Source organism: Piliocolobus tephrosceles, chromosome 14 (assembly GCF_002776525.5).
Source record: "Piliocolobus tephrosceles isolate RC106 chromosome 14, ASM277652v3, whole genome shotgun sequence".
Taxonomy (NCBI): Eukaryota; Metazoa; Chordata; class Mammalia; order Primates; family Cercopithecidae; genus Piliocolobus; species Piliocolobus tephrosceles.
Window position 1 is genome coordinate 26,446,739 of NC_045447.1, and position 12,400 is coordinate 26,459,138.

At 37.9% G+C, this 12,400-nt stretch overlaps 1 protein-coding gene across 2 annotated transcripts in view; it reads right to left on the bottom strand.

Moving 5' to 3' along the window:
- Positions 1-1,598: 1,598 nt before the first annotated feature.
- Positions 1,599-12,400, bottom strand: part of HSDL2 (hydroxysteroid dehydrogenase like 2) — an 81,709-nt gene continuing 70,907 nt past the window's right edge. Inside the window, exons 11-12 of one of the 2 annotated variants that reach the window (XM_023201803.2) lie at positions 3,530-3,580; positions 1,599-2,805 (exon numbers count right to left, since the gene is read on the bottom strand). In XM_023201803.2, coding sequence (XP_023057571.1) covers positions 2,759-2,805; positions 3,530-3,580 — 98 coding nt within the window. In that variant the 3' untranslated portion in view covers positions 1,599-2,758. Of the gene's footprint in view, positions 3,581-12,400 lie in introns of both variants that reach the window. The other variant, XM_023201797.2, reaches the window with a different exon arrangement.

The window sequence follows — 12,400 nt, forward strand, 5'->3', positions numbered from 1 at the left end:
TTTTTTTTTTTTTTTTTTTTTTTTTTTTTTGAGACAGAGTCTCGCTGTCGCCCAGGCTGAAGTGCAGTGGCGCGATGTTGGCTCACTGCAAGCTCCGCCCCCCGGGTTCACGCCATTCTCCTGCCTCAGCCTCCTGTGTAGCTGGGACTACAGGCACCCGCCACCACGCCCGGCTAATTTTTTTTTTTGTATTTTTAGTAGAGACGGGGTTTCACCGTGTTAGCCGGGATGGTCTCGATCTTCTGACCTTGTGATCTGCCCGTCTCGGCCTCCCAAAGTGCTGGGATTACAGGCGTGAGCCACCGGGCCCGGCCCTTAAATTTTTAAAGAACTGTGTACTTCACTTTCTGGCTATGTTTGCCTTTTACATGTATTAGGGCCTAGAAGCTGCAAATACTTACAAAAATGGTGAAATCTTACTAAAGATAAATGAGAATTATGATGACCATTATGTGGAACATTCCAGATGAATAAGACTGTTTGTTCATCTAAGAATTGAGTTTAAAAATGAGGGCTTCTGAATCAGGCCTTCCCAGGGATACCTATTGATGTGCAAAAGCTTCTAAAAAGATTTCAAAAATGTTTGCCTCTTTAAAAGATCCCATGTAGAAGGCAAATGAAAAGCTTTAGCAACTAGTTTATAAGAAGATTGAATCTGCCAACCTTTTCACTTAGTTACTATTTTACTCCAAAGGCAAAAAGAAAGCTAGGTAATATTTATAAAAATTAGGCCCGTGGGTAAAGCAGGTTTGCTTCTTTTTCAGAACTATCCATCTGCGTCCAGAAATAGGAAACCCTTTGTCTGCTCTATTTGCTAATGGGCTCTGCCCTGAACTCAGTAATCTAGTTAAGAAACAGAAGCTAAGTTGAAAAGACCGCCTATTGAATTAAATCAGTCTCCAAAATTTGCATTTCTGGTATTTGGCCAGTTATTTTGAAACTCTTTGTAAAAATGTGTATCTATAAAGGAAAATCAGTAGAAATTCTTACAATAGGTGAGAGCATTAGTCCAAATAAACCTCACCTTCGACCATTTTGTCTTAACTGGGCTTCTTAGCATCACCTTTCTGTCTTGGCAAATAACAATATTTGGGCCTGAAATGTAAGTTCTTTGCCTTTGAGATGTAAATTTTCTACCTTGTGTTACCTAGGAACCATCCCTTTCAAAATGCAATTCAGGATAGAAAATTTTTAAATGGTTATTTAAAAAAGGGATGAATAGTAGACTGTGATGGGTTTAAAACAAAGGTGTAATCTACTAATGATTGGATGGATCAGAGGAACTCATTGCTGGTCTCCTAACATTACAAGCTCAAAACCAGTCAGCTCAATTTACTCCAATTTGGAAAAAATTTTAAAGCCTGAAGGCAGAGATTCTGATGGGCAACCCAACTAACAATCACTTAGGGCAATAATCAAGCAGGTCAGTCAAGAAAAGGGCAAGGTCCCTTGACTCAATCCCCCCGTTGGAATGGGTATAATGAGCAAATTCATGTTTTAATGACCAGAACCCAGAGATTGCTGCCTCACGGTATTTTCTACTTCTCATTTTCCCAAACCTTAAAGAATGTCAAAGAATAAAATCTCAACAAATTAAATTGTAAAGATCTAATTGGCTTTTATTAGCGATTCATGAACCGGGTAGCATCCAGCCTACAAAATAAACAGAAGCCCCACCAGGTGTGACAGAATGGTCTGCATTTGCAAGGCAGCACTAGCAGGAACAAGGAAACAGCATAGTAGAAATAGCAGATTGGTTAACATCAGGTTACTTCAGGTTACGTTCCTGGCGTGGATTAAAGCAGAGGGGGCTTCCTCGTCACCATCACGCTGGCTCATGTTGACTGGACCCCCTTTGATCAGTTGCAGTGAATCTCCGGACTTGTTGAAACTGTCCTATTTTTAAGTTCATTTTGATTACATGGACTCCATTCCTGGATGGAGAGGTGAGATCTTGGAGTTCCATTCAACATAAATGTATTGGAAAGTTTTTGTTAGATAGGGCTTGTTAATTTTGGCCTTGGACTAGTCCTTTCCCATCTCTGATCCTCTGCTTCCTAACTTGTAAAATACAGATTAAATGCTCCTGACATTATGATTCTAAGAAATGTCAGGATTAGCTAAATTGCTTAATGGCACAATAATATTAGAGTGGAAGATGAGAAGCAAGATTGTTACACTGAGCAAGTATTTTTAACTGATTGAAATGAAAGATAAGAGCTTTTTTAAAGTTTATCTTCCCCTCAACCCTCCCAGCCTCTCAAACCACTGTATCAGCTTGCGAGGGCTACCATAAAAAAAAACACAGATTGAGTGGCTTTTTAAATTAACTTATTTGGTGGGTAGAGATAGGGTCTTACTATGTTGTCCAGGCTGGCCTTGAACTCCTGGCTTCAAGCAATCCTCCTACCTTGGCCTCCCACAGAGGACGGCTTAACAACAGAAATTTATTTCTCACGATTCTGGAGATTAGAAGTCAAAGATCAAGGTGCTGGTGATTTTGTTTCTTCTGAGGCCTCTCTCTTTGCTTGGAGATAGCTGCCTTCTCACTGTGTCCTCTCCTGGTTCTTGTTCTGTGCACGCATCGCTGGTATCTCTTATGTCCAAAGGACACCGTGTTCGATCAGACTAACAGCCTCCTTTGAACTCAGTCACCTCTTTAAAGACCTCATCTCCAAATAGTTACATTCGAAAGAAATGGGAGGTAGGACTTCAACGAAGGAATTGGGGGTTACACAATTCAGCCCATACCAATGCCCTATTCTAAGGTTCCTGTTTCAAAACATGGTAGCCAAATGCATACTCCTAGGGAGAAAATTATTTTGTTTTAGGACAATTTAAACATATTTTTATATGGAATAGATACTGCAATTTGTTAAATTACATTAGTAATATTTTCCTGTGGCTAACTAAGTCTACCTGGAAAGCTAGTTATCAAAATGAAAAATGATTGTTTCATTTAGTCCTCACCAGTAGTAGTTAATTCGTTTTTTGTGATTTTTGTTAAATGCACTATGTAAGATTTTCTTTAAAATAAGTATATAAAAATCAAATACATCATTAAAATTTTCATTAGTATACAATCCAAAACTAAAAATTTTAAAACAGACTAGCTTCATTTTACATGACAAAGAGCTAATTTTACTGCTTGATCTGACTGGCTGCCCAAAATACTTTTCTTGGAGAAAGACAGTGAATGAGATGTAAGGCTCAAAGGGTTAAACCCTTGAAATATAAAAACACATACTGTCTTAGAATCCCACTTAATGAAGCTTATGTTTGATTAGCTTGCTGTTTTAATTACAATTTCAGGTCTTTTAGAGACAAATTCTATTTTTTCCAGAACAAACATGCATATCCTTATAACACAACAGGGAAGAAAACAAACATTAGATTTTAACTGGTGAGCTTTTTTTACTTTTTGAGCATAGCAGTCAACTTTTTTTTTTTTTTTTTTATCTTTTCCTTCACAGTCTGGCATTCATCTGATTCATTAGCTTCTCCAATTTGATTGCTAGGGCCATGTTACCTTTAATCTTCAATTTTCCTGACATGAATGCCATTGTTGGTTTTAGTTTCCCTAAAATGAGAAAACGAGAAGAGAGAAAAGCAACCATTAATGCCCTTAGGGATATACTGCTTTAAGAACACTCATTCTAAAAAGAATCTCGAGTTCTACAAACCTCAGAAGCACAGAAATTTGTTACAGCATTTTATATCAGTATCTCGGGAATCCCAATTCCTAGACTTAGATGTTAACAATATCCTATAAGAGCTAGCATAAAAACCACAATCAGCAAAAGATTAGAGCAAATGTTTTTACACTAAAAAGATTTTTATACACTAAAGGATACACGGCCCTCTAATGAATTCTGGTAAACAAATACTGTCTATTTTAGTTAATTTTCCAACTTATGATAGTTCATTAAACTTTTAACATTTCAAGTTTAAGTTAAAAAAACCAAACAGTGTAAATGAACAAAATATTCTTAAGAAATGATCATTAAAAGTATAGTGTATGGACACAAAATATGTGTTAGCATTACTTTAACCACAGAAATGCCAGGGTATAAAATATGTGAGCATTAAAATAGAATTGTAGCTAATAACAACATGTAATAAATATGAGCTCCATGGAGAGAAGTACATTTGTTATCTGCTACTCTTATTCCAGTGTCAGTATGGGGTCTGTCACATAGTGGAATTAATGAAGAAACAGACTCAAAAAGGATTTTGACTTGCCCAAGGTCACACAGCTTGTATGAGGCAGTGCTGCAATTCAAAGCCAGATATGTCTGCCTTTCATTTATGACTTTTTTTTTCCTTTTCTTTTTTCTTTTGAGACAGGGTCTCACTCTGTCTCCCAGGCTGGAGTACAGTGGTGTGATCATTGCTTACTGCAGCCTCGACTTCCCAGGTTCAGCCGAACCTCCTACGTGAGCCTCCTGAGTAGCTGGACTACAGGCGTGCAACACCATGCAGGGCTAATTTTTTGTAGAGATGAGATTTTGCTATGTTGCCCAGGCTGGTCTCAAGTGATCCACCTGCCTCCCAGAGTGCTGGGATTACAGATGTGAGCCATCTGGCCCAGCCTCATTTATGATTTTCTGTCTTACATTATGTTAATTGATATAGATGACATATCTCCTAGAAGGCACAAAATGTGTTTGGTATATTAGTAGCCACTCTCCCCACCACTGTGCCCCACACAGGTTCTTTGTAGAGAAAGTATGTGAGTTAATGTATTATATATATATTATATTAAGCTATCAAATGCCTTTAAATCATTCCAAATAGAGGTTATAGCAAAGCCTCATAGAGTTATTATAGGTATAAAGGATCAAGTCCAACTGTTTTAATGAATAAACTGAGCTGTGTCCTACTTTAAGACAATGTGATGTTAAAATCCTAATACTAGCAAATAATAAATGAAGGGGCAACTTTTATTTACATGGAGGATACTGAAGGATCTCTATTATTGAAGGAACAGAACAGCCCCTCAAAAAACACAGACATCTGGGTGTCCTTCAGCTAAATCAACTGGATCATGCTCTGTTATTCTACAGTGAAGCCTACCACTCCACCCACCCTACTCACACACATCTTCCAATCAGCTTTGCAAAGCCTTGCCCATAGAGATGAATGGACATCAAATATAACCAAAACCAAAACATAGATAAGAGCAACCTGGAGGAAACAGAATGCAGGCTCAGACGAAAGATAACTAAAGTAGAGTAAATGGAGAACAAATTAAAAATTCCATAATCTCTGCCCTCAGAGATAAAAGAAAATAATACAGCAAGGGATGGAGAACAGGATGCAGGTGGAGAAAGAGGGAAGAGGAGGAGCACAGAAAGGAGAGAGGAAAAGAAGAGGGGATAAAGAGGAAGGAGAGGGGAGAAAAAGGGAAAGGGGTAAAGGCAGCGATACCAGGGAAAGACGGGGGATGGGTTGGATTGACGAGGAGGAAGAAAAACCATCAGAAAACAAGATGAGCTCTTAGAAATTAAAATTTTACTCAACAAAATTAAAATGCAATAGAAAGGAAAAGGAAGGTGAGTCGATCTCCTAGAAGGTGAAAAGAATTATACAAATACATGTGCAATAGGAGAAATGCATGATTAAATCAGATGATCTTTTTCTCCAGAAAGTCAGAAGAGAGAAAACTGAGAGAACTATCAAAGAAATAACATAAGAACTTTTCAAGGGGCTGAAAAAAATGACAGAAGACATTTACCTTTTATCACTGTGAAATATGAGACCACCACAGAGAAAGATGTCTCTGATTTCAAAAACTTTCAGAAAGGACAAGGGTAGATAGAAAAGATTAAGAACAACAACATCAAATTCTCAATGATAATCTTAAGATAATAAAGCAATGGCCTCAAAATTCTGAGGGAAAATGAATTGCAACCCAGAAATCTCTACCCAAACAAGAGAGGTGGTAGAATAATAGTGGTTTCAGATACACACAACAATTTTCTCTAGGGTATCCTTTCTCATGAAACTACTGGAGAATGTGTGCCACCCAAATGAAGATGTAAAGGAAGAAAGAAGACATGGGATCCAGGAAACAGGAGATTCAATGCAGGAGAGAGTTAAATTTCTAGGACAACAGCTGTGTAGCAGGCTTAATGAGCTTCAGGTCTGGATTATAACATGAAGACAAAGGGCTCCAGGGAAAAAATGGACTGACATGAGCCGATACATTTGACAATGTAGAAGACTGCATCAGGAAGCTGTGGGAAGAGTACAGGAAGACTCTGCTTAGTGTCATGGACTGAATGTTGGCATTCCCCACAAACTTCATATCTTGAAGCTCTTGCCCTCGGCGTGATGGTCTCAGGAAGTAGGGCCTTGGGAAAACAATTTGGTTTAGGTGAAATCATGAGGATGGAGCCAGAATGATGGGATTAGTGCCCTTATGAGAAAAGAAAGATAAATAATTCAGTGGCATTTAAGTCCAGCCACAATGTTGTGTACCACCACGCAACACATGTGGTATCTATCTAGTTTCAACACATTTTCATCATCCCAAAATGAAACCCTCAGGGATTCAGCATTAGCAGTTCCCCCTGCCTCCAGACCCTGGCAACCACCAACAGCTCTCTGTGTGTATGGATGCACCCATTCTAGATATTTAATATAAAAGGATTTCTACAATATGTGATCTTTGGTGTCTGGCTTTTTTCATTTAGCATAATGTCCCATGGTATAGCATGTGTCAGTACTTCATTCCTTTTTATGTGACTACTATTTCATTGTATGTATATACCACTCTTTGTTTATCCATGTATCTCTTAATGGACATTTGGGTTGTTTCCGTCTTTTGCCTATTGTGAATAGCGCTGCTGTGAATAGGCATGTACATTTATTTGTTTGAGTGCCTGTTTTCAATTCTTTTGAGTATAGATTTACAAGTAGAAATTGTTATTTGGTAATTCTGTAATTAACTGTACCTATACATCTATGGGTTTAAACCCATGTGTCTATAGTCAAATGATCTTCAACAAGGGTGCCAAGACCATTTAACACAGGAAAAAACAGTCTATTCCACAAATGGTGCTGGGATAACTGGATATCCACATACAAAAGAATGAAGTTGGACTCTCCTACTGTCTACAAAAATTAACTTAAAATGAATCATAAACCTAAATGTAAGAGGTAAAACTCAAAACTCTTAGAAGAAAATATAGGGATAAAGCTTCCTAACCTTGATTTGGCAAATGATTCTTAGATATGACACTGGAAGTAAAAACCAAAAAACATAGGTCGAACGTTAAAACTAAAAACATATGCTTCAAAATATATCACCAAGAAAGTGAAAGACAACCCACAAAAAATGTGAAAAAGCATTTGTAAATCATATATCTGATGAAACGTAACTGAAAATATATGAAGAATTTCTTTCTTTTTTTTTTTTTTTTTTGAGACAGAGTCTCTCTGTCACCTAGACTAGAGTGCAGTGGCATGATCTTGGCTCACTGCAGCCTCCACCTCCTGGGTTCAAGCGATTCTCCTGCCTCAGCTTCCTAAGTAGATGGGATTACAGGTGCCTGCCACCATACCTGGCTAATTTTTGTATTTTTAGTAGAGACAGGGTTTCACCATGTTGGCCAGGCTGGTCTCAAACTCCTGACCTCAAGTGATCTGCCCTCCTCGGCCTCCCAAAGTGCTAGGATTACAGGTGTGAGCCACTGCGCCTGGCCATAATTTCTTAAAACTGAATAATAAAAGACAACCAAATTTTGCAATAGCAGAGGACTTGAATGGACATTTCTCCAAGGAAATACCTTTGATCTATAAGCACATGAAAAAATGTATATCATTTGTCATTAGAGAAATGCAGATCAAAACAACAAGATGCCATTTCACATCCACTAGGGTGGCAACAATGAAAAAACAAAATAATAAAAAAACCCAGAAAAGAAGTGTTGGTAAGGGCTAGGATATGGAAAAATAGAAATCCTTGTACATTGGTGGTGGGAATGTAAATGATGCAGCCACTATGAAATACCTTTTGGCAGTTCTTTGAGAAGTTAAACAGATATTATGACCTAGAAATTCTACTCCCATGTAGATAGCCAAGAGAAAGGAAAACATATATCCACACAGAAACTTGTATATGAATGTTTATTGAAGCATTATTCATAATAGCCAGACAGCAGAAATAACCTAACTGTCCATCAGAAGATGAATGGGTAAATGAATTGTGGCAAATCCATATAATGGAATAATATTCAGCCATAAAAAGAAATGAGGTACTGATACATGCTACAGCTTGGATGAACCTCAAAAACATTATACTAAGTAAAATAAGTCAGATGCAAAAAATCACATATGGTATGATTCCATTTATTTAAAATATTCAGAATATGCAAATCAATAGAGAAAAAGCAGATTAGTGGTTGCCAGGGGAGGCGAGAATGAGAAGTGCTTACTTACATATGGTACAGGTATTCTTCTGCAGTGATGAAAAAATTTTGAAACCAGGGAGAAGTGGTGGTTGCACAGCATTGTGAATGTTAAATGTCACTGAACTGTACACTTTAAAATGACTAATTGCGGCCGATTGCGGCCAGGCGCGGTGGCTCACGCCTGTAATCCCAGCATTTTGGCAGGCCGAGGCAGGCAGATTGCCTGAGGTCAGGAGTTCGAGACCAGTCTGGCCAACATGGTGAAATTCTGTCTCTACTAAAAATACAAAAATTAGCCAGGCGTGGTAGTGGGCTCCTGTAATCTCAGCTACCCAGGAGACTGAGGCAGGAGAATTGCTTGAACCCAGGAGGCAGATGTTGCAGTGAGCCGAGATTGCGCCACTGCACTCCAGCTGGGCTGACAGAGCGAGACTCTGTCTCAAAAAATAAAATACACTTTAAATGGGTGAACTGTATGGTATATGAATTATATCTCAATAAAGCTGTTTTTAAAAAGCTATTGACATACAACAAGAAATTGAATTGTTAATTAAAAATATTCCTACAAAAAAATCCCAGCTACAAAATGGCTTCACTGGTTAATTCAAATGATACAAAATCAAAACACAAAAATTAAGTATAGGTCTATATACCAGAAACAGGCAATTTGGAATAAACTAACAACAATAATTTCATTCACAGTAGTAAAAAAGAATAAAATATTTAGAGGGAAAAACATGAACCATAAGAGGAAAAAATAATAGATTAAACTTGATCAAAACAAAAAACTTTTGTAATACAAAATATACTATTAAGAAAATGGAAAGAGAAGCCACATACTGGGAGAAAATATTTGCAAATCACATATCCAATAAAGAACATGCATCCAGAATTTATAAAGAACCTTACAACTCAATATTAAAAAGATGACTCAATTTTACTTTAGTGTGTGTGTGTGTGTGTGTGTGTGTGTGTGTGTGTTTAGAAGCAAGGTCTCACTATGTTATTCAGGCTGGTCTCATACTCCCGGCCTCAAGTATCCTCTTTCTTTGGCCCCTGCGAAGTGTTGGAATTATAGGCATGAGCCACCATGCCTGGCTGACAACTCAATTTTAAAATGAGCAAAGACTGAATAGACAATTCACCCAATATAAATAGCTATTAAACACATGAAAATCTGTTTAACATCATTATCAGTAAGAAAACACAAATTAAAACAACACTAGGCATGGTGGCTCGTGCCTATAATCCCAGCGCTTTGGGAGGCTGAGGTGGGTGGATCACTTGAGGCCAGGAGTTTGAGAGCAGCCTGGCCAACATGGTGAAACCCCATCTCTAGTAAAAATACAAAAATTACCTAGGTGTGGTAGTGCATGCCTGTAATCCCAGCTTCTTGGGAGGCTGAGGCATGAGAATTGCTTGAACCCAGGAGGTGGAGGTTGCAGCGAGCCAAGATCATGCCACTGCACTCCAGCCTGGGAGACAGAGCAAGACTCTGTCTCAAAAAATAAACAAACATATAAATAAACATATGAGATACCACTACACGCCTACTAGAATGGCTATAATAAAAAAGACAACAAGCCAACTCTGGGTGTACTGCCTATGAATTACCCCTGCTCTGCAGGGAGCAGTTAAAGAAAATGTTTTTAAAAGACAACAAGTGTTGGTGAGTAGGTAGAGAAAATGGAACCTTAATACATTGCTGATGGGACTATAAAAACGGTATAGGCACTGTAGCAAATAGTTGTAGGTTCTTAAAAAGTTAAATATTGGCTTACAGTGGTTCTCACCTGTAATCCCAGGACTTTGGAAAGCTGAGGTGGGAGGATTGCTTTAGCCCAAAAGTTCAAGACCAGCCTGGGCAACAAAGGGAGACCCTATCTCTATTTTATTTCAAGTGAAAAAAAAAAAAGTTAAATATCAACTTACCATATGACCTAGCAATTCCATTCTTAAAAATCTACCCAAGAAAAATGAAAACAAATATCCATACTGATACATGTATGAGAATGTTCTTAGCAGCAATATTCATAATAGCCAAAAACTTGAAACAATCCAAGTGTCCATCAGCTGGTGAGTGAATAAACAACATGTGGTATATCCATACAATGGAATACTATTCAGCAATAAAAAGGAACTGAACTACTGATACCAGCTACAACATATATATGAATGAATATCAAAAGCCTATGCTAAGTAAAAGGAGCTAGATGCAAAAGACTATACACTGTTTTATTCCATATATATAAAATGTCCAGAAATAGCAAATTTATAGAGACAGAGAGCAAATTAGTATTTGGCTGGCTAGGGGGTTGGGAGTGGAAATAGGATCGACTGCAAAGAGACATGAGAGAATTTTTTGGTGTGATGAAATGTTCTCATAACATACAGTCTATAACTGGACTGTAGTTATGGCTGTGCAACTATAAATTTATTAAAAATCATTTATACTTAGGATGGTAAATTTTATTGCATGTGAATTAGACTTCAACAATACTGTTTTAACAAAAGGTTTTTTAAAAAGCTAGTAAGCTCAATGTTTTATACACACACACACACACACACCCCTCCTCAGGTAAAGTAATATTGCTCAATTTACTTTATTTCTATCATACTGCTCCACCATATAGTGGCCTCTATTGGCCAAAAGGAGAGATTCCGATTAGTTGGTTACTAGTTGCTTTATTGTTTTATTTTTTATTTTTTATTTTTTTGAGACAGAGTGTCAGTCACCCACCTAGGCTGGAGTGCAGTGGCTTGATCTCAGCTCACTGCAACCTCTGCTTCCAAGGTTCAGCCTATTCTTGTGCCTCAGCCTCCCAAGGAGCTAGAGTTACAGGCATGTGCCACCACACCCGGCTAATTTTTGTATTTTTGGTAGAGACAGGGTTTCGCCCTGTAGGCCAGGCTGGTCTCAAACTCCTGACCTCAAGTCATCCATCTGCCTTGGCCTCCCAAAGTGCTGGGATTACAGGCATGAGCCACCATGCCTGGCCTAAATTTTTATATTTATAATGTATCCACTATATAAACTAGGCATAGAAATGGCTACGGTTTCGTCAAAGAGAATTCTTAGGATATAAAGTCTAAGTTGTGCCCATTTAGAGGAAAGCAGATGGGAGAAACAGAATAAAAGGACCTAAGAAGCACAAGCAAACTCACTTGCTCCCGATCTAAACCATACCTGTAAAATATACTTGATAAGAATAACTTTTTTAAAAATAATTCATATAACTGACTGTCCTCATTCAGTGAACTCAAGACCACATTCAAAGAAAGATACCAATAAAAAGCCTATTATTTCAAGTGTATGCTACATAAGTGAAATGTAAATTAAAGAAAGAAGTCACTTGATTTCTTCACCTTTGGAGGGCAGACTAGCATAAGCTTTGGAGTTAGCTTGGATTCAAATCCTAGCTCTATTTTCTCATTCATCAGCTGACCTTGGGCTTATTATTGAATTTATCAAAGCCTCAGTACTTACTGCTATAAAATGGAGAACATATTTTATTGGAAAGGACTGGTGGGAGTATCGCTTAACCTATAGAAATCATATAATAAATAAATCATACATAATTACTGTTATTTCCATTTAGAAGTTGACAATAAATTTTTATTTTAAATGGTCTTCATGTTAAATACTTATAAGAAACCAATTCACCAATTCATTGAGCAATTTATTAAATGTGTCCAAAGAACTGTGTTTAAGCTCTATGGAGAGATAGTTGTTGAAACACTGAAGAAACACTAAACTATTAAAAATCATTAAAGGGGCCAGGCATGGTGGCTCACGCTTGTAATGCCAGCACTTTGGGAGGCCAAGGTAGGTGGATCACCTGAGGTCAGGAATTCGAGACCAGCCTGGCCAACATGGTGAAACCCTGTCTTTACTAAAAATACAAAAAATTAGCCAGGCATGGTGGCGGGCACCTGTAATCCCAGCGACTCTGGAGGCTGAGGCAGGAGAATCACTTGCACCC